We start from the raw sequence: 21,586 nt of genomic DNA, 5'->3' as shown, positions 1-21,586 counted from the left end.
TGCTGAACCAAGGACACACAGCTCAGGGCGGGTCCCTGCCCTATTCTGGAGGCCTCTCCTTGTTGCCTGCCTCCCTGGCCCAGGCTGCCAGCCTCCGGCCTCCCCCACCCCTCCCTGGGGCTGCTGAGTTGGTGAGGAAGCCCGAGAAACTTCAGAAAGAAGGGAAACTGGGAGGGGCCAGGCGCCCCCACCCCGTCCTTGGCGGGGGGGATGCTCTGGGCTTCCGCCTCCTCCATCCACCGCGTGGCCTCAGACGGCTTCCGGGGCTGCGTCCCCTCCCGCGGCCACACGTGCGCGCTCAGCCCTTGGGCACATGAGGCTCCATAGCTCCCAACCCCTGGCGGGGCTGCCAGGGAGGCAGGCCGAGGCCTTGGCTTGGCTGCGGGCGAAGCCAAGAATTCGCTCCAAATGTAAACAGCGAGTTATTTTAAGTCTGCCCCCCTTCCCGGGTGGCGCTGACACATTTGACATTGGAGGGGACGGGGGGGGGGGGGGGGGGCGAGGTTGCGCGTGTGGGTATTTTTAACCTTGTTTTTCACATCCTTGGTACCACCCGGAGTCTGGTTTGTGCCGAGCGAGTGGCGGGGGGCCCCGGGCCCCGGGTGGCAGCAGGCAGGTTCCTACCCCTGCCTGGCACGGCCGCCGCCCTCCTGGCACAAGAGCCTTTAACCCCGTGGAGGCCGCAGAGGAGGCCCAGCATCCCCCTACCAAGGCAGCCCCCCACCCCCACCCCAGGGGATCCCGGACTCCAGGCCCAGCCAACCTGCTCCTCCCGCGCCCACAAAATGGCCGCCTAGGTCGGAGAAGCATCTGGAAGCCGGGAGGAAGCGTTGACAAAATGGCCGCCAGAGCGCTGATGTCATAGGTGGCGTGGCCGCCAAGAGCGGCCGGGGTGGGACGAGCCCTGGCCTGCAGGCCTCAGAGTGGGCCCCGCGGCCTACGGGGGCCTCCCTGCCAGTTTCTCGGGCCAGACACCCCCCAACCGCCTGTGCCAAAGCCCCCCAGAGCCCACCGGACGCCCCAAGTTCAGCCCAAGGCCACGCGCTAGCACCTCCCGGGCCTGGCGCTGTGGCCGGCCGGGGGGTGGTGGATGGCCGCTGTCCTGACCCGCTGGCGAGGTATCCACGAGTGCCCGGCGGGGCCCATAGCCAGGCCGCGGAGCAGGCGGGGGCGAGAGCCGGGCCGGGTGGGAAGAAAAAAGAAACTTTTCTTTGAAAGTGATTCCGAAGCAGGTTGGCTGGAGCCCAGGCGGCCGGCAGTAGGGCAGAGGGAGATGGAAAGTGTGGTCCAGACTCGAGGAACGTGGCAGGTCAGGAAGGACAAGGCCGGGGAGGCCTGGATGGGGTGGAGGAGGGGTTTGCGGCGCCTGGGAGGTCACCCCAGCCATGGCCTTCTGCCTCTCTGCCCTGACGCCTTGTCCAGATTTCCCCCTGAGGACCAAGGATGTCTAGCATCTTGCCTTTTTTCCCTTTGATTTATCCAAACATCCCTGGGAGGAGGGCCACCAGGGGGTGGTTTAGAGCCTCTGTATCAGGATGTGGAGGCTCAGAGAGGGAAAGTACTTTTGCTGAGATCACACAGCATTGGTGAGACGGACATCCATTTCTGATTGTTGACCTTGGGAGGTCTGCAGTCTTGAGCCTGCAGGGGCAAGACGGGGTGTCTCCAGGGAGACTCAGGATTTGTACTGGAATTCCTTGAAGCCCAGAGTAATTTCGGTCCTGAGCCTTCCTCCTGCTACTCTGCCAGGGAAGTCCAAGTTCAGTCTCTTAGTCACTCAGTCCGTCCAACTGTTTGCAACCCCATGGACTGTAGCCCACCAGTCTCCTCTGTCCAGGGGATTTCCCAGATAAGAATACTGAAGTGGGTTGCCATTTCCTTCTCCAGAGGATCTTCCCCACCCAGGGGTCAAACACAGGTCCCCTCCATTGCAGACAAATTCTTTACCATGGGAGCCACCAGGTAAGTCCAGGTTCAGTTTAGCTTGAAGCCTTCCTGCTGTGATTGATCTCCTGGCCCTCCTCGAGATAGCCCAGAGGAAACCTTGACCTCAAGCTTCATGGGGCAGAACTTTGTGTCTGTTTGGTACATTGCTGTGTCCCTGGACCCTAGGACAGAGCCTGGTGTACTATAAGTGCTCAGTACATGAGTGAAAGAATCAATCTTTCCCCTTATGCTTCGGTTTGTACAGAGACTTATGCGGGAGGCAGGTGGAGGCTCCGGGCACAAAGCAGGTTGTAAGATTATGGGACATACTCGGGAATCCGTGGTCACATTTCTTAGGAGGGACACGAGAGTATGAACCTCCAAACTTCCAGAACATCAAGGCCAGGTCCTGTGGACATAAAACCCCACTTGAACAGAAACCTGAATAAAGGTCTCTTGAGCCAAGCAGGCATTTGCAAGAAAGGCATTCCAGGCAGTGCAAAGGCCCTGTGGCAGGACCATGCCTGGCATGTTGGAGAAATAGGAAGGCCCCCATTTGGCTGGAGCAGAGTGAGCAAGGGGGAGAGAGAGGAGAGGAGAGCAGGGAGGGGATGGGGCAGGTGATGAAGGACCTTGTGGGCCACAAGAAGGACTTGGGACTTTCATACGTTTAAAGACCCAGACCTGGGAATTCCCTGGTGGTCCAGTGTCTTAAGACGCCACGCTCCCAACACTAGGGGCCTGGGTTTGATCCCTGATCGGGGAACTAGGTCCTGCATGCTGCGACTAAAAGTTTGAATGCCACAGCTAAGACCCAGCACAGCCAAATAAATATATATTTTTTAATTTTTAAATTAAGAAAAGACCCAGGCTCAGTCCAGTGTGATGAAAACTCAGACAAAAGTTGGACAAAGTACTAAAGGAGGGTGTTCCAAAAGAGATGTTAGATCCGGGCCTGGAGAGATGGTTGGAGCTGGCATGAGAGCAAGAGGGGCAGGGAAGTTTCCATGGCAAGAACAAGGAGGATGAAGGCCAGGGTCGCCTGACTGGCGTGGCCTTCCAGGACAAAGTTGAACCTCGGCCGGCGATCTTTAAAAATGACTGGTGACACCCGGGAGCTGGGAATTCCAGGACCTGGCTTTGGTTCTCTCTCTAGCTGGCCGGTGCTGGGAGGCGGACGTGGCAGCCCGGCAGAGCCAGCTCCATTTGGAAGCCCGCTGAGGTTGGACGAGAAATCCTGCGGGCGAGCTCACCGAGGCAGCCGAGGCTAGCCCAGCGGATGCACCATGGGGCCTGAGCGGGAACCCTAGGCTCTTCCATATCCTGCCAGGTTTAAATGGGTGTAATCATAGTTTCAGCAAGTCCTGTCCTTTCATCCAAAAGATGAATTGAGTGTGACCCACTCTGTCCACCCCTGGCTGTCACCCTAGGCCAAGCTGTTATGCCCACTGGGATCCTTGTCCGCCCCTCCTCCCTGGACTTCCAGCCTCTGAGAGTGCAGAAATCACTCAGCAGCCAGATTTAATGTGTGTTTGCTTTATTATGGTAAAATATATATAATATATAAAGTTTACTGTCTTAACCTTTTTTGAGTGCATAGCTCAGTGGCACTAAGCACACTCACACTGTTCTGCAACCATCCCCACCATCATCTCCAGAACTTTCTCATCTTCTGAAAGTGAAACTCTGTCCCCATTGAACATTCACTCCTTTCCCCTCCCCCAGCCCCTGGCCCCACCATCTACTTCCTCTCTATGTGGATCTGACTCCTCTAGGACCTCCTGTGAATAGAACCAGACAGTATGTGTCCTTCTGTGTCTGGCTTCTCTCACTAAGCATCACATTTTCAAGGTCCATCCACATTGTAGCAGGTGCCAGAACCTCCTTCCTTTTTAAGACTGAGTAATATTCCACTGCATAGCTGGACCACAATTTGTTTATCCCTTGTGCTTTGATGGACTCTTGGTGTGTTTCTGTCTGTTGACTTCTCTGAGTCTCGCTGCTGTGAACATGGGTGGGCAAGTATATGCTTGAGCCCTGTTTTCAGTTCTTTGGGGTGTAGACATAGGCGTGGGTCATGATTCTATGTTTAACTTTTGGAGGGACTGCACCAAGCTGTTTTCCACCACAGCTGCACCATCTTATGTTCCCACCAGCCGTGCACGGGGGTTCCAATTTCTCCACATCCTTATAGCCAGAGACATTTTAAAATGTAACGTAGATCCAGTCATCACCCTTGCGACCAAAAGTTCCCCACCCAAGTTTCCCACAGGGCCTTGGATGGGGGCATGCCCTGAGTGGCCTGAGGTCTCCTGGCTTTGTATACGGCGTTTGGGCCATGTGCTCTGTTCCTCAAACATCCTATGTTTGTTCCTGCCCCAGGGCCTTTGCACTTGCCGTGCCGTCTGCCCTCAGCTCTCCACATAGCTGGCTCCTTCCCTTCCCTACGTGTTTATAGAGAGTTTTCGCCTGACTTTTTGGTTAAAAGTCACCTCCGCCCCCACCAACTATTCTCTGTCCCCTGACCCAGCTTTATTGCCTCGGTGGAACTTAGAACCAGCGAAATTATCTCAGTCTCCTTCTGTTGGCTCGCTTCCTGTCTGTCTCCCCTCCCTTGGCTCCCTGCCACTTCCCCAGTGCCCGGCAAGCATAGGTGGTCAGTAAACATCTGGGAGATGAATGCCGGGGCAGTGTCTGAATCTCCCAGTTAGGAACTGTTGGAGTCTCAGCCACCAGGATGGCAAGAGTTGTCTGGTGCAGAGGCGGGTGGGTGCTCCAGGGCAGGAAGGGCTGGACCAGAGGCCATGGCGGTGCCTTTGTCACGGGCTGGGACAGACCAAATTTGGGCTCGTGGCCACGGACAGGAAAGAACAGTTTGTACACTCTGTCAATGGGATCCAGTTTACATTTCTGTTGCCGCTGTGATCATGTGTTTGTTTGAACGAAAGGCCACGGGAGGTGATGACGTTCCGGCTGCCGACAAACACCCCGCGGACCTGGGAAGTCGAGAGAACTGGTGCCGGGCCAAGCCAGGGTGTCACTTGAAACACATCCGCTGTCTGTCCAGGGCCAGTCTCGCTTATACTAGCATGAGTGTGGTTAGCTGTGCTTTGGGAATGGTGCTAGAGAGCTTTGAGTGTTTCTCAGAGAAGAAACCTTTCAGGAAGGTCCCAGAGAGATGAGAGAATGTGAGCCACATAGATATAGAGGGAACAGTGTTCTAGGCAGTGGACACAGCCGGTGCAAAGGCCCTGGGGCACAACGATGTTGGAGGAACAGCCAGGAGGCCCGTGTAGCTGGAACAGAGTGAGCGAGGAGGAGAGAAGGAGAAGGGGAGGAGAGAGAGGGGATGGGGCAGGTCGTGCAGGGCCTTATGAGCCACAAGGAGGACTCGGGCTTTTACCCCAAGGGAGGTGAGAGCCCTGGAGGGCTGTGGGTAGAGGAGGGACAAAGTTCATGTAACTTCTGAGCTTGGAAATATGCTGTCACACAAACAGTATTTATCCTTTAGACTATGATGGGCCCCTCCCCTCCTGAGGCTTCTTATTTCAGCCTCACAACTGTATAAAGTAAGGCAGCAACAGAGAAAGCCCACTTTATAGATGGAGAAAACTGAGGCTCAGAGGAAGAGAGGCCTGACTCATACCAAGTCACAGGCCAACTTGTGTCAGGGCTGGGACTCCAAGACAGGAGGCCTCCAGGACTCCAGCTTCTAAAACCTGCTCCAGGATCATACAAGTTTGGGACCCACAGCTTGTTCTTCATGATCCCAGGGCACCTGAAAGACTCTGGGGAGTCCCACAACTGCCTGAGAGGCCCACAGCAAGGCTGACGCTTTTTGACTACAAACCCCAGGGTCAGGTGGAGTCTGTGGACACCCAAGGCACACCTGTAGGTGCCCTACTCCCCAGGTCCCCTACTCGGTGGTCGAGAATGTGCCTTTTGGTTCTGTGGTACTGCTCTGGAGTGTCCACGTTTTTCTCACACAGTCAGGAATGTAATCTGAGCAGCACCAAGTGCCAAATCGAATGCCTGATCTGAGTGGGGCTGCAGAAAGTCACGTCTTCAGGGATGGGCAGTGGGGGACTCTGGGGATGGCAGCAGGTCAGGAGAAAGCTTGTCAACAGGCAAACATCTTAAAGCCAGCAATTTACATGATATAAAATTCAATGAGACATTCAAGGATGTTTCCCCTGGCCCCCTCTTTCTAAAAATAAATTTTACTGGAGAATAGTTGATTTACAATGTTGTATTAGTTTCAAAGGTACAGCAAAGCAATTCAGTTATACATTTACGTGTAGCTGTTATTTTCAGATTTGTTTCCCATATAGGTTATTACAGAATATTGAGTAGAGTTTCCTGTGCTATTCAGTAGGTCCTTGTTGTGTATCTATTTTATATATAGTCGTGCATAAGTTAGGGCTTTTCAGGTGGTGCTAGTAGTAAAGAACCCACCTGCCAATTCAGGAGACCTAAGAGATGATGGTTTGATCCCCGGGTCAGGAAGATCCCCTGGAGGAGAGCATGGTAACCCACTCCAGTATCCTTGCCTGGAGAATCACATAGACAGAGGAGCCTGGCGGGCTATGGTCCACAGGGTCGCAAGGAGTCGGACACGGCTGAAGTGACTTAGCACACACGCACTCACAGTGTATGTTAATCCCAGACTCCTAATTTATTCCTCCCCATCATGTTTCTCCTTTGGTAACCATAATTTTATTTTTGAAATCTGTTTATGTTTTGTAAATTAAGTTCATTTATATCATCTTTTATATTAGAGTCCACATATAAGTGATATCATTTGATATTTGTCTTTCTGTGTCTGACTTCACTTAATATGATAATCTCTAGGTCCATCCATGTTGCTGCACATGGCATTTATTTCATTCTTTTTATGGCCAAATAGTATTGCATTGTGTATATACCCCACATTGTCTTTATCCATTCATCTGTCTATGGACACTTAGGTGGTTTCCATGTCCTGGCTGTTGTAAATAGTGCTGCTGTGAACATTGAGGTGCGTGTATCTTTTTAAATTATGGTTTTCTACGGATAGGTTCTTTAAGAGAGGAGCAGATAAATCAGGGTTGGCCCATCAGCTTTCCTTGCTGTGTGACCTTGGGTAACTTACTTACCCTCTCTGGGTAACGTGTGGTTGTCAGCCTCAGTCAAGGATTGCTGCAGCGTGTTAGACAGGACAGTCAAATGCACAGTCTGACACCTGGCCTTTGGTAGGCTGTCTGTGCTTGGTCATTGCCACTATTTTATTATTATTATTATTATTTAGTATCATCATCTCCTATCTCCTCACTCTATACCTTAGCTCTCTGCTCAGTGAGGTGAGGATGCTCTGAAATTTCCTTGACCCATGCAGCAGGGTCTGGGGCATCTGCTCCCATGGACATTAAGGTCTGGGGGCTCTTCTCCCATGAAGGGCTTGTCAGCATAAGTGAAATGGCTGTTCCCCACTGCCCCCAGCTGTCCCAACACAACAATTAGTAACAGAAGGAACTTTGGCAAAAACTGAGCATGAGGGGACCCCCAGCTAGGGGCTTTATTTGGTCAGACAACAGGGTTCAAACATGGGGGAATCACCCCAAACTACTGACAAAGAAGGGGTCCTGTCAGGGGGTACTGAGCCCCCCTCCAAGGGCCTCCACTGGATCCCTCCTAGTCAAAAGCACCGGACCCAAATGTGAGGCCTCAGGGTGTCTGGGCGTTGATCCTAGGTCCCATTGCTGCCACCTGGTGTTGTGTGAGTTTGCATATGTCACTACCTCTCTGTGTGCCTCAGTTTCCCCATCTGGAAAATGGGGGTGATAACTACACATCCCTCCTGGGAGAGTTTCAAAGATTAGATGAGTCAGTAGAGGTGAAACATGCATCCCAGCACAGCCAAAGGGGTGACTCACTAAGTATTAATTACTGGAATGTACCGTTTCACATGGTGTGGCCTTGATGACCCTCCCAGGAGCTCCAGTCACAGCCCTTCACCCACCAGGGGCTACCACTCTCATCTCTGGGTTGAATGACCTCCCTTGCACCTGACCCAGCCTGAAATTATATACTCCTGGTTAATTTGCTTACTTGTTGACTGCCTGGCACTCCACCATTAGGACATCAGTACCATGAGGGCAGAGCATTTGCCCATCTTGTGTGTTGCTGAGTTCCCCCAGGCAGGAGGAACCCAGAGGTGCTCAGCAGTCAATTTGCCAAGTACTCAAAGGGGAGAGATAAACAGTAGTGCAGTTCAGTTCCGACTTATGGATGAGGAGATGGAGGCTCAGAGATGTCAGGTACTTGTGCAAGGACACACAGAAGAAGTTGGCAGACTTTTAATAAAGTAAATGCTTTAGACCTGGTAGGTCACTTCCGGTTTCTGTTGCATATTCTTTCTCTTTTGACAACCCTTTAAAATTGTACAAGACACTTTTCTTTCATTTTTACCTCCCCCTAAAGAGTCTTTCTGGGCTTCCCAGGTGGCACTAGTGGTAAAGAACCTGCAGGTTTGATCCCTGAGTTGAGAAGATACCCTGGAGGAGGGCATAGCAACCCACTCCAGTATTCTTGCCTGGAGAATCCCATGGACAGAGGAGCCTGGCGGGCAACAGTCCACGGGGTCGCAAAGAGTTGAACAAGACTGAAGCGACTTAGCACACACACAAAAAGCCTTTTTAGACAGATTTTTCCCTAACCACTGAACCTCATGAAATTTTAATAGCACAGGTATATTATATATCTATTTATATATTGTATCCATGTCTATATATCTGTGTTTTATTAAAAAAAAAAAAAATCAAAAAATTTTAGCCCCCTCCCCGCCCCAAAAGCCAGTTTTTGTCCCTACTGAGAATGGATGGATCTGGACTGGACTCCCTCCCCAGTCCAGACATTGGAGGCTGGGCAACTCTTGGTGAGATTCTCCTAGGCCAGCATCCCTGGCCCAACCCCTCAATGCCAGGAGCTCCTTCCCCTGTCATGACAACCACAGATGTCCCCAGACATCATCTTGGTTAGCAGGAATGCCCCAGTCAAGTCCCTCTGTGTTAGGCAATTTCTTTGAATAGACATCAGCTTTGAAATATAGACTCTCTGAGCTGGGCCTCAGTTTACAAACCTCATCAACTGGGTAGATTTAGTCAGATAACACAATGAAGCTCATAACACAATAATAGCTCAACAAATGAAAGCCGCCCACTTGGGGACTGGGATGTCGGACATTAGCCAGCCTTTAGGCATTATCCACTTTGGGTCCATCTGTTCAGACTGAAGGAAGGTCCGTGTTAGGGTTGGATCTCTAAGTAGAAGAATAATCTGTCCTCTGTCTTTTTCTGATTTTTCATGGAAATATCCAGAGCAGCTCAGCCTGATAGAACTTTCTGTGATGATGGTGTGTTCAGTGCTGGACAATTCAGTCACCACTGACCAAGTGTCTGTCCAATATTGAAAGATAACTGCCATGGCTGAAGTCCTGAAAATTGCATTTAATTTCAGTTTAGCCAATTTAAATTTCAAGTCGCACGTTGCTCGGGGCTCCCACACTGGACAGCTCCAGAAGATTGGGAGTTTCCAGAAGCCAAATGACCGGCAAGTGGTCAGCAGGTGGGTGAGAAATAGTTTGAGGTTTTTAGGGATGATTAAAAGTAAGATGGCATAATAGAAAGGAAGGAGGTTCTGACACCTGCTACAATGTGGATGAACCTCAGAGGACATGATGCTCAGTGAGAGAAGCCAGACACAGAAGGAGTCAAATCTATAGAGATAAGAAGTAGATGGTGGGGCCAGGGGTTGGGGGAGGGGACAGAGAGTCAGTGTTTCATGGGAACAGAGTTTCAGTTTAAGAAGATAAGAAAGTTCTGGAGATAGATGGTGGAATGGTCACAAGACAATCTGAATTTACTTAGTGCCACTAAACTGTACACTTAGAAACAGTTAAATGGTAGAGTATATGTTATGTATATTTCAAAACAATCTAAAAATCAAATTTAAAAAAATTTTAATGAGATGTCATATAAGTATAGCATCATATAATTTAGAAACTATACTTATTTAAATTTAAAAAGAACTCCCAGGAGTATAGGAAACAGAGAGAGAGAGAGGGGGAGTGAGCTTCTTCAACCTAGTAAAGGAATTTGCAGAGTTCATAGCTAACAGAGTTCATAGTGGTGAGAGACTGAATGGGTTTCCTCTAAGATCAAAAGCAAGACGAGGACACTTGATCCCACCACTTGTAGTCGACAGGGTTTTGGAAGTCCTAGCCAGTGCAATAAGGCAAGAAAAAAAATCAGAGGCATACTGATTGGGAAGGAAGAAATAAAATTAGCTCTGCTTGCAAGTGATACAACGGTCTACATAGATAATCCCAAGCAGTCTATCAAAAAAAAGGGGGGTGGAGTCTTAGAACTAATATATGGGTTCAGCAAGGTCGCAGGATACAAGACTTTGTTGTTGTTTAGTCACTAAGTCATGTTGGACTCTTTTGCAACCCCGTGGACTATAGCCCACCAGGCTCTTCTGTCCATGGGATTCCCCAGGCAAGAATACTGGAGTGTTATCATTTCCTTCTCCAACAAGCTTAACACCCCCAAACCAATTCTGTTTCTAAATTTTAGAAATGATCAATTAGAAACCTAAATTAAAAGGACTTCCCTGGTGGTCCAGTAGTTAAGACTCCATGCTTCCCCTACAGGAAGTGTGGGTTTGGTCCATGGTCAGGGAACTAAGATCCTGCATGCTGTGCAGTCAAAAGAAAGAAAGGCCTTAACCAATCTTTTTCCATAAAAAAAAAAAAAAAGGAGAGAAACTTAAATTAAAAACACACTCTCATTTAGGTCCCCCAAACCTACCATGTATTGAATGTCAGTTTGGCACCAACATTTTACAATTGTTATTAGCTGACATGGAGACCTGACAAACCCTGGGAGGTGGGTTGTGTTATATCCTCATTTTACAGATGAGGAAGGTGACGCTCAGACACATGATATGGCCGGCCTGAGGTCAAGAGCAAAGGATAAGGGCTCCAGGCGAGAGCCAGCCATAGCCTAGGGCCGTGCCTTTCAATCCATAGGAAGTAAAGGCACCCAAGGCAGAAACAACCAGATAACAACAATAGTAATGAAACTCTACCCTGGTGGGTGAAGTGCTTACAGCTCTGAGGGAGATGCTGTAATGGTGCCCATTTCACAGATGTAGGGAGAGGCCCGCAGTCCCGGCTGCCTGGTTCCAAAGCAGGAACACACAGACTGCACTCGAGAACACACAGACAGCACTACCCACCTCCTTGGGAAGGCACCTGAGTGCCAGTTGGGCACCGCTGCCCGCTGAGTCCGTATGGGCGCTGGTTCTGGAAGAGGGTCTGTGCCCAAGGCCTGGAGCCTGACGGCTGGCTGCCCGGGCTGGGCCCTTCCCAACAGTGGCCACCCATGCCCAGCCACGCGGCCATTCAAGCAGGACAGGCTGGCTCCAAGGGGCTGCTGGCTGCCCAGCCCGGGAGTTGCCACGGGGCGTGGGGCCCAGCCGGGCACAGTCCTCTCGCTGCTGCCCAGCCTTGCCCAGCCCAGCTGGCCACGCAGGGGGCTGCTCGGCCAAGCCAAGGAGGGTTCCCTGCATGCACTTCTGTCATGGATGGGAAGCTGAGGCGGGGTGGTGGTGGGGCTCTCCTGGGCTTTTTACAGCATCCACAGACTTGGCCGCCAGCAGGTGCTCAGCACACAGTGTGTATACAAAGCTGCAGGTTCCATGCCTGGCAGATCGCGTGGGCTCAGTGACTGTTGTGAGCAGCGTCATCATTACTATTATCCCCAGCAACCCTGGGTGAAGCGAGGCCCCAGGAGGGGAAGTGACCTCCCCAGGACCACGTGGCCTCAGATGCTCCCAGAGCTGGGATGGGAACGCAGGCACCGAATGGCAGATGCCAAGCAGTTTACGTTGGCTGCGCTGCACGTCTGGACGCATGCGCACAGTATGAATTAAATTAACAAGGGGAGGCTTCCGCGGTGGGCCAGTGGTTAGGATTCTCTGCTTCCATTGCCTGGACCATGGGTTTGATCCCTGATCAGGGAACTAAGATCCCCACAAGTCGCTCCCCTGGTTGTGTGGGGGGAATTAAAAAGTAAGTGAAATAAAATGATACACTACTGTAAAAAAAATAACAAGGGGTGTAGTGCAGGCACTTTTTTGTCATTCTAACTATCTATTTTCCTTGTCTATAAAATGGGTACACTAACAATGCCAGATAAGTGGCTCTTAATGATTTAAGGGAAGATATGAAATGAGAACAACAAAGCACCATATCTACGGTCATCTTAGGGACTTAAAAATAATAATAATAATAATGGGATGGATGTTACCATGTATATAGAGCTCAGTATGCCCTAAGTGCTTAATATATACTGTTAATATCTCCTTGCCACCTCCTGGCAACCCAGTCGGGCCTGTGAAATGCTTTCACACATTTGAGAGAGAAAACTGAGGCTCAGGGCAGGTAAGCAACTTGCTTGAGGTCACACAGCGAACAGCCCTGGGCTTGGAGTGTGGCAGGTGGCAGGGGCCTGATTCTTTCTCTGTCATTTGATGGTGCTTCCTGCCACCTTTGTCCTTGACCTGAAACATAAATGAATAGCGCTCTAGGGGTCCAACTGGGCTTGGGCTTGGGCTTGGGCTCCCCTGCCCCCAACCCAGGGTGGAGGGGGGTGGGTGAGGACTGCAGAGGGGGCTGGCGTGACTCGCCCTCCATCTAGTTCTCTGGAGTCAATAACGCTGAGCTCAGCGTCTGTCTGCTTCACCCGGCTGCCAAGGAGCCTGATTATTTTTAGACAAGATGGGGGGGGCGGGCGCCAGGGTGGGAGGGAGCCCCCAAGTTGGGCAGGGGAGGGGGACATCACAGCTGAGGAAATGTGCCCCTCAGCCCCCTCTCTGGGGACCCTGAATAGCAAACCAAGATCATGGGCTGAGCCCCTGGGACTCTGAAGGCAGAGAAAGATGGGAGGGGGCCTGAGGGGTCTGTCTGGCCCTCAGTTTTCCCATCTGTAAAATGGGCATGAGGGTTCCCACCTCATACAGTAGAGGCAGGATTAAATGAGTTATCCTCACTTGACAGAAGAGGAAACTGAGGCTCAGAGAGCACTTCCCTATGACCGAGCCAGCTCCTGCACTTGAGTTCTCACCCGTGACCCCAGTGACGGAAGACGTTCATGACCCTCTGTGGCAGCAGTCAGGGAGGGGGCCATGCCACGCTCCAGACTGCTGTCTCCATGGTGCTGGTCCCGGCTAGTGCTGGGCTAATGCCTCCTCCCCTCGGGATGGGGACCCCTGTGGCAACGTCACCAATTCCCCCTCCCTCTCTTTGCAGATGCAGAGCAGAGTGGCAGTCCCCGGGCAGGGATGGGCTCCGACCAGGAGGACAGCAAGCCCATCACACTGGGTGAGTCTGGAAGTGGCGGGGTGGAGGGCACGGTTGCATTCCCATCTTTTATTTAGGAGTAATTTTGGGAACACCCTTTGTGGGTTCCATGTGGTCCTATGTGAGTACCTGAGTCATTCCTGGAGTAAGTGCTGCTGTTTTCTATCTTGCAGAGGAGGAGACTGAGGTCCAGTGAGGCATATGAACCTTCCAGGGGCATCCAGGGAGTTGGGGTTGGAACCCATGACCCATGACCCTGAGCTCCACCATCTGGGCTCAGAGGTGCTCCCCCAATAGTCTCACAGGATGTTCAATGAATGAGTAGGACAAGTCAGTTCTGTGTTGGGGTGGGGGGTGGGAAGCAGGAGAATTTGCCTGCATCAGGGCTGGGAGCAGACGCCTGAAAGACAGAAAGGTTTTGGAAGCTGCAGAGGCCCTGCTTCTACTCTATCCCCTGGCTCCTGTCTGTCACAGTTTGTCTTCCCTGAAGTGGTCAGAGGGCTCCTGTGAGCACTTGAGTCATGTGTTGCCCCTCCCCCACCCACAGCCCTCAGGGTAAAAGCTCAAGTCCTTCCTGCAGACTAGGAGGCCCTGCACAACCTGCCCCATGCCCTCTGTCCCCCACCTCCTCCTCTGCCCCTTGCTCACTCTGGTCCAGCCACAGGGGGCCTCCTCACTTCTCCTCCAATACACCAGGCACCAGCCTGTCCCAGGGCCTTTGCACAGGCTGTACCCTCTGTCTGGACAGCTAACTGCTCTGTCTCTCTCAGATCACCCAAGTCTTAGCTCAGATGCCTCCCTCTCAGAGAGATCTTCTCTGAGCTCCTTAGCTCAAGCTGCCTGGCCACTCTCAATCCCAGCCCTCTGTTTTAGTTCCTTTAGAGGAAGTTAGTGATTGCGTATGTATTTGCTTAGTTGCTTAGTGATTGCATATGTGTTTGCTTATCTCACCTGGTGGAACATCCCCTCCTAAAGGGCAGAGGTGTTTGTCTTGATCACTGCCCTGTCCTCAGTACCTAGAACAGGACACAGTACACAGCACATGCTCAAAAAACATTTATAGAAAGAAAAAAAAAAAAGGAGAGGAGGGATAAAGCAGAGAGGAAAAGGGAAACTAGAGAGATAGTATACCAGGAGCGAGGACAGAGGGGAGACGAAAAGGGAGAAGGGAAGAAACACCCGGTGGGTGAGGGCATCCCCTATGGAAGGTCCGTCACAGGCGTGCACAGGGAGGCTGGATGGTTCCAGGAGGTTCACAGGCCCCTGGGCCACATCTCACTGGCCATCTGTGACCTGAGTCCTCCTTGGCCTCTTGTGATCCCCACGTGCCTCCCTCCAAGCCAGATGCTCGAGGCAGGCGGCGGGGGCTGCGGGGCGTTTGGCCGGGTCCCATGGGGAGCTCCAGCGTCTGGTGGAGGAAGTCACTTCCTCCCCACCCGCCAGGGAGTCCCCTGGAGATGGAGCTGGGCGAGCGCTGCACAAACAGGAAACCCCTGTGGGGGGAGGGTGGAGGGGCGTGCTGACAGCAGCTGGCCAGCTGGGTCAGCAGGAAATGGCCATGGCCACTTCCCCTGGACACTGGGAGCCACCGCCCTGTCCTCCTCGGGAATGTTATGGTCCCCAGTCTTCCATCATGGGCCTGGGCAAGCAGTAATTGCTCAATAAATAGTGGACACAAAGCTCGTAAGCAAGGAGGGGGCTTAGGTGACGGACAGCGGGGGAGCCCGGCGCTGCTGTGCTCTCCCTGCGGGTAGTGCTGCCCCCTAGGGGCCTAGACAAGAACTGCTCCCACCACCGCCTCGAAACCGAGAGCTGCCACCTCTACTCTGACCGCTCTCTTGGCTCCTTCAACTCCAGCCCTGTCAGCCTCCAATTCACCAAGTGTGTCCCCACCCCAGGGCCTTGGACTTCCATGATGGTCCAGTGTTCCATGCTCCCACTGCAGGACACTCGGGTTCGATCCCTGGTCAGGGATTTTCCGCATGCTGTGTGAAAGTGAAAGTCACTCAGTCATGTCCAACTCTTTGTGACCCCATGGACTATACAGGCCAGAATACTGGAATGGATAGCCAGTCCCTTCTCCAGGGCATTTTTCCAACCCAGGAATCGAACCCAGGTCCCCCACATTGCAGGCAGATTCTTTACCAGCTGAGCTACTAGGGAAGCCCAAGAATACTGGAGTGGGTAGCCTACCCCTTCTCCAGCAGATCTTCCCAACCCAGGAATCGAACCAGGATCTCCTGCATTGCAGGCAGATTATTTACCAGCTGAGATACCAGAGAACCCCCCTACACTGTGTGGTGCATCCAAAAAAAAGCCCTATGTTCCAACCCTAGGGCCTTTGCGTAGGCCATCCCCACTTCCAGGAACATTGTAGCCCACAAGCAGGTGGCAAAACATTGAGTTCAAGATCATCCTAATCAAGGCAGCCAACTGTGCCAGGGGCTGTCTGGGCACTTCCCAAATGTAAACTCACATTCCTCTTTTCCACCCTTACCCTGATGTCTTGGTTGAACGTCACCCTCCCAGGGAAGCCTTCTGTGATCCCTTTGTGCAAAATAGGTCTCCTCCCCATCAGGCTCCGCACCTTGCTTGCCTTGCTACCCCCTGACACAGCTCATGTTTGACTTAATGATCTTTAAAAGTTTTTTTAAATTGTGGTACAACACACATAAAATGTATCATTTTAACCATATTAAAATGTACCATTCAGTGGTATTAAGTACTTTCACCAAACTGTGCACACATCACCTGTCCTGTCTAGTTCCAGAACATTTTCATTACTCCCAAAGCAACGCCATCTCCATTAGTCACTCCCTTTCCTTAGGTGACCACTCACCCACTCTCAGTGTCTGTGGATCAGTCTCTTCTGGATCTGTCTCCCATCAGTGGAATCACACCTTGTGTGTCCTTCTGTGTCTGCTTTTCTCACTGAGCATCGTGTTCTCAGGGTCCTCCCAGGGTCTGTCCATGTGGTGGCGAGTGTCAGGGCTTCTCTCCTTTTCATGGCTGAGTGATACTCCCATGTGTGGAGGGACCACATTCTGTCTATCTGTCATCACTGATGGACATTTGGGTGTTCTCTGATTTCAGCTACTATAAATCATGCTGCTATGAACATTCATGTAAAACAGTTTTTGACTTCCTACTCTTATGTGGCTTCCTTTGCCCACTCCAGACTGTGAGTCCTGGAGTGCAGTGGCCTCTGTTCGTCTTGTTCCCCATGATTTCCTCAGTGCCCTGCTCAGGGGCAGACACAGGAAGTGCCTGGTAAACATTTGCTGAGAGAATGGGTCCTGCCTGTGAGGGCCTCTGGGCAGGATAGGCCTGTTCCCTCCCAGCTGTCCAGGTGGGTCAGGGCTCTTGCTCTCTTGGGGCCAGCCTCAGTTTCCAAATCCATGAAATGGGTCTAAACCACCCCATCCTGGAGAGGAGGCTGTCCAAGTGCCCAGACAGCCCCTGGCACAGTGAAACTGCCTTTGACATTAGGCAGGAGTGGGTCTAGGCACACTGGAGATTTTACTGCTGCCTGTGGACCCTCCATTCAGCCCATGGTTCTGAGCCTCTGCTGTCTTCTAGGTTCTGGTCCAGGAACTGGGGATGCCACAGAGCTCCCAGCCTGGCAGCAGAAGGCTAAAAGACTGCAGTGTTGCATGGAGCAATGAGTGAGGCTAAAGGACAGAGCTGGTCCCTCTTGGGTTGTAGCATTCATATCTCACAATCACCCAAGGTGATCGGGTGTATGGTCCCCACTTTTGAGACCAAAGAGGTAAAGTGACTTGTCCAGAATCACATGCCAAGTGGGCACCCTAGCTGAGATGTGAACCCAGGTCTGGCCTCCACTCATGTGTGCAGCCTGCCATGCTTAACAAAGACCCTGTAGGAAGGCTGGGAGGCTGGAGGACAGGAGGCTGGTTGCAGCTGCGCTGAGAAGGATGGAGCCGAGACTCAGGAAAGAAGATCTACTCCAGCTGCGTTAGGGCAGAGGAATCCTCTTCAGCCTGGAGGGGTTGAAACAGCCATCTTCCCCCTGCAGTCAAGAAGGATGGGGTAGACGGGGGTGCCTGGTCAGGCACCCCAGAGTCTGGGCAACCCAGAGGTGTCAAGGTGGGGGAACAGACCCAGCTCAGCTGGACGCCTGCTGAGCCCCGTCCTCCGTCTCTTTTCCAGACACCACCGACTTCCAGGAGAGCTTCGTCACCTCCGGTGTGTTCAGTGTCACTGAGCTCATCCAAGTGTCCAGGAGTAAGTGTCCCCACCCACCCTGTTCTGGGACCTGCCGGGGGAGGGGGCAGCTGTCAGGAAAGAGAAGTGGCTTTGGGATGGGGGCTCCCAGGGGGAAAGGGACTCAGGGAGGGAGGAAGAAGGAACCTATATCCCTGCCTCACTCCCCCTCATCCTCTCCAGCCACCCCTGTCACTAAACTAACTTTCCTAGGAAGGGCAGTATCCGGGCCCTTTCCAGAGTCCAAGGTCAGGACGACATGCACTTCCCCAGGAAGGACTCTAGATGCTGGGTGGAGGGGCTAAACGAACTTCCGCCCCAGCATCCCCCTCTGGGGGCCTCTCTCACCCCATGAGGAGGAGACCCCAGAGGGTACCCCAATCTGCTTTGCCTCCTGTCCTTTTGCCTTACCTATGGACCTGCTGGGGACCCCACCCCCACCCCCTAGACACCTCCATTCATATCCACACCCCAGGGAGCCCTGGTGGCTCAGATGGTAAAGAATCCACCTGCAGTGTGGGAGACCTGGGTTTGATCCCTGGGTTGGGAAGATCCCCTAGAGAAGGAAACAGCAACCCACTCCAGTATTGTGGCCTGGAGAATCCCATGGACAGAGGAGCCTGGTGGGCTATAGTCCATGGAGTTGCAAAGAGTCAGACACAACTGAGCGGCTAAGCACAGCACAGCACCCTACCTTGACCCTAACCATCTCCCTCCCCATCCAGATCAGCAGAGCCTGGCCTCTGGGAATGCTGGGAAGCTTGGCCTCTGGCTCAGGCTATGCCTCTGACCCACAGTGTGACCTTGGCCTCTCTCAATGGCCTTGTTCTTCTGATACATAGAATTTAGGCCAGTTTCAGCCAAACTAGGTGGAGAAGGCAATGGCAACCCACTCCAGTACTCTTGCCTGGAAAAACCCCATGGACAGAGGAGCCTGGTAGGCTGCAGTCCATGGGGTCGCTAAGAGTCGGACATGACTAAGCGACTTCACTTTCACTTTTCACTTTCATGCATTGGAGAAGGAACTGGCAACCCACTCCAGTGTTCTTGCCTGTAGAGTCTCAGGGACGGGGGAGTCTGGTGGGCTGCCGTCTATGGGGTCTCACAGAGTCGGACACGACTGAAGCAACTTAGCAACAGCAGCAGCAGCCAAACTAGGAATCAAGCCAATTTGGGAAGGGGTTCTCTTTCAGAGTACCAGCCCTCAGAGGGCTCTCCCCACCCCTCCAGGCCAAATCGCAATCTTGGACCTTGTTCCCTCCCTCACCCTCCTCTCTGTCGCCTTCTGCAGCACCTGTGGTGACTGGAACAGGACCCAACTTCTCCCTGGGGGAGCTGCAGGGACACCTGGCATATGACCTAAATCCAGCCAGCACCGGCATGAGAAGAACGCTACCCAGCACATCCTCCAGCGGGTATGTCCCCGGGGCCCCACCTCCATATGGGGGCATTCCATAACCCCACCTGCCCACCCCCATCCAGCCCCAGCTGGTTCATTCGTTTCCCTGTTTTCACATTCCACCTGGAAAACTCTTATTTATCCTTCAAAATCCAGGACCCAAGGGACTCTTTTCCCCAGTCCTGTCACCCCACGCTGGACTCCCGCAGCCTAGAGTCCTACAGACCGAGCCCTTGAGATGAGAACACAGACAATGATTCTTGCTGAGATATGCTATGTGATCGTGAGCCAGTCACATTACGTTTGCTTCGGTTTCCTCATCTGTAAAATGGGATCATGATCCTACCAGGTTGTTCTGGGGATTACAGCAGCTCAAGAGATGAGCCAGGTCTTCAGGGCTTTAGTCTCCACTCTGCTAATTTTCTGGCTTGGACCTCAGCCGAGTCCCTCCCTGTCTCTGGTCCCAGGTGTCCCATCCAAGTAACGGGCAGGTTGTAACAGGTGTTATCTGAGGGCCAGGGGCAAGTCCGCGGCTCGCGTGACGTCTCGCGATAGCACCCTCCTCGCCCCGCCCCCCCAAGGGCCGGAAGTAGCGACGCCAGCTGGGCCCCCTGCGTCTCCGTGGTAACCGCCCTGCTGGCTTCCTCCTTCGCCCTTTAGGAGCAAGCGGCACAAATCTGGCTCGATGGAGGAAGACGTGGACACGAGCCCCGGCGGCGATTACTACACCTCGCCCAGTTCTCCCACGAGTAGCAGCCGCAACTGGACGGAGGACATGGAAGGAGGTGGGGCTGGCGGCGGGAGCTGGCCGGCTTTCCGGTCGGGGTTACCGCGGCTGGGACTACGAATTCCGACAAGCACTGCGCGGGCGCCAGGGAGTCGGGAGTCGGCCTGGAGCCATAGGGCCTCCTGGGGATTGTAGTCGCGTGGGCTGCGTTCGGCTGGAAGTAAACTCTGGGTTTGCATTCCCGGAGCTCTTTGGTTCCACTCTGGCCGGCTTTCTTGCCCTCTGCCTGTAAACAGGCTATCTCTGTGAGTTTCTTGCTCTACAGAATTGACTCAGTATAGATTCGATCAGCAGGGTGCTTCTTCTTGGGGTTCCCCATAGACCCTCCAATATAGGGTCGCCGCTAGAGGGTCCTGATACATAGGTTCCCTACTCACTGGGGTCCTTTCTGGAGTTCCTTCCCCCCAACCAAGATTCCCATCTCCACGGGATCTTGGTATAGGTGATTCCAGTTCCATAGGAGCCCCGCCTCTTCTCTTATAGCATCCTTTTCCTGGGAGGTTTTCTTGTTGCTCCTTTGTCTTCATAGGGTCCTCTCCAGAATGTGTCTCTCATGAGGACCCTGTTCTGTAGGGTCAGCTCTTCCATAGAGGCTCTTTTCTGTTGAGCTCTGGCTTCTCCGGATTCTTTGTTTACTAACCATCTCCCCAAGCGCATTCTCCAGAGGCTTCCCTTCTTTGGTGTTTCCATCTCCACCGTCTTTGTCATCTAAAGAATCCCTTTATGGGAATTCCCTGGCGATCCAGTGGTTAGAACTTGGCGCTTTCACTGCAGAGGGCCCTGGTTGGATCCCACAAACCGCGGGGGCGCAGCCAGGGCGAAAAAAAAAGAGAGAGAGAGAGTCTCTTTCACCTTAAGATTCCGCTCTCTAGTGAGCCAGCGCTAGCCATAAAGGAAGTGGTTTGCAGAGTCGCCTGTGGAGAGGACGTCCCTGGCATTCCTCAGATTCTCTTGTCCCCCAGTTTTAGAAGCTTGGCTCTACTCGATGTCTTTTCCCTTATCAAGAGTTCACCCCATCATATAGCCTAGTGGTTATGAACGGTAGACTCTTGAGTCCCCCAACCCTTTGCAGCTTCCTGGTGCCCCCACCTCTCTGTGCCTCAGTTTCTTCATCTGTAAAATGGGGGTGTTAATACCTGCGTTACCCACTCCATAGGGTTGTTGTGGGGATTAAGTAAATTAATAACATCTAATGTTCCTAAAACAGGCCTGGCACATAATAAGTACCCAATATACCTTTAGAATTTATTTTCTTCCCTCCTCCTCCTCTTTCCCTCTTCCCTACTCATGTAGGGCCTGATGTCTTATAGAGATCTGTCTATACAAAGTGCCATACCTATAGGACCCTTGAAAAGTAATCTAAGATTACAATTAAAAGGGCAGATTCACTAAAATGGAAAAGAATCTGATATATATATATATATATATATATATATATGAAATTGAATCATTTTACTGTACACCTTAATCGTTATAAATAAACTATTCTTCAGTAAAAAGAAAAGAAGGAAGGAAGGAAGAAAAAGATGGCAGGTTCAGGCATCAGAGAAACAAGGGTACAAATCCCAGCCCTGCCTTTTGCTCACTGTGTAGGCTATGTACCCTTGGGCAGGTGACTTAACTTCTCTGAGCCTCAGTTGCCTCATCTCCAAAGTGAGAAGATGAGAATGATCATTCTTTTGGAGAGTTGGAAGGAGGACATGGTGGGATGTGAATAAAGCAACCATCTGGCATGTGATAAGTGACCAGGAAACAGGAGAGTTTCTTGGTGTTCACATCCTTATAAAATTCCCATCTCTTTGAATCGGTCTGTAACACAGCTGGTTGTGACATCTGAGGTACCAAGGGT

At 52.2% G+C, this 21,586-nt stretch overlaps 1 protein-coding gene and 2 long non-coding RNA genes across 24 annotated transcripts in view; 2 read left to right on the top strand and 1 right to left on the bottom strand.

Annotated features, from left to right (window-relative positions):
* Positions 1 to 21,586, top strand: part of NFIC (nuclear factor I C) — a 73,722-nt gene that overhangs the window by 32,646 nt on the left and 19,490 nt on the right. For 18 of the 21 annotated variants that reach the window (XR_014056591.1, XR_014056587.1, XR_014056589.1 and 15 more), the window contains exons 3-6: positions 13,277 to 13,348; positions 17,498 to 17,572; positions 18,843 to 18,966; positions 19,611 to 19,735. Coding sequence is in view for 14 of the 21 variants with exons in the window: in XM_081499846.1 (XP_081355972.1) it covers positions 13,277 to 13,348; positions 17,498 to 17,572; positions 18,843 to 18,966; positions 19,611 to 19,735 (396 nt within the window). In the remaining 7 variants the exon portion in view is untranslated. The remainder of the gene's footprint in view (positions 1 to 13,276; positions 13,349 to 17,497; positions 17,573 to 18,842; positions 18,967 to 19,610; positions 19,736 to 21,586) is intronic. The other 3 variants (XM_081499842.1, XM_081499839.1, XM_081499835.1) reach the window with 1 other exon arrangement.
* Positions 884 to 9,894, top strand: LOC145509986 (uncharacterized). Its single transcript, XR_014056596.1, has 2 exons — positions 884 to 1,309; positions 9,421 to 9,894. It is a non-coding gene; the product is annotated as an uncharacterized LOC145509986 (long non-coding RNA).
* Positions 9,708 to 19,460, bottom strand: LOC145509984 (uncharacterized). Of its 2 annotated transcripts, XR_014056594.1 has the most exons (6): positions 19,297 to 19,460; positions 16,167 to 17,603; positions 14,279 to 14,343; positions 13,457 to 13,727; positions 11,687 to 12,528; positions 9,708 to 11,321 (listed from the first exon to the last, which is right to left on the bottom strand). It is a non-coding gene; the product is annotated as an uncharacterized LOC145509984 (long non-coding RNA). The 2 variants fall into 2 exon arrangements; XR_014056593.1 differs by lacking the exons at positions 16,167 to 17,603; positions 19,297 to 19,460 and having other exon boundaries at positions 10,402 to 11,321; positions 13,457 to 14,401.

This window comes from Giraffa tippelskirchi, chromosome 6, assembly GCF_054371585.1.
Source record: "Giraffa tippelskirchi isolate mGirTip1 chromosome 6, T2T-mGirTip1v1.2.pri, whole genome shotgun sequence".
NCBI lineage: Eukaryota > Metazoa > Chordata > Mammalia > Artiodactyla > Giraffidae > Giraffa > Giraffa tippelskirchi.
Note: the sequence above shows the minus strand (reverse complement) of the source record. Positions and strands in the feature narration are given on the sequence as shown.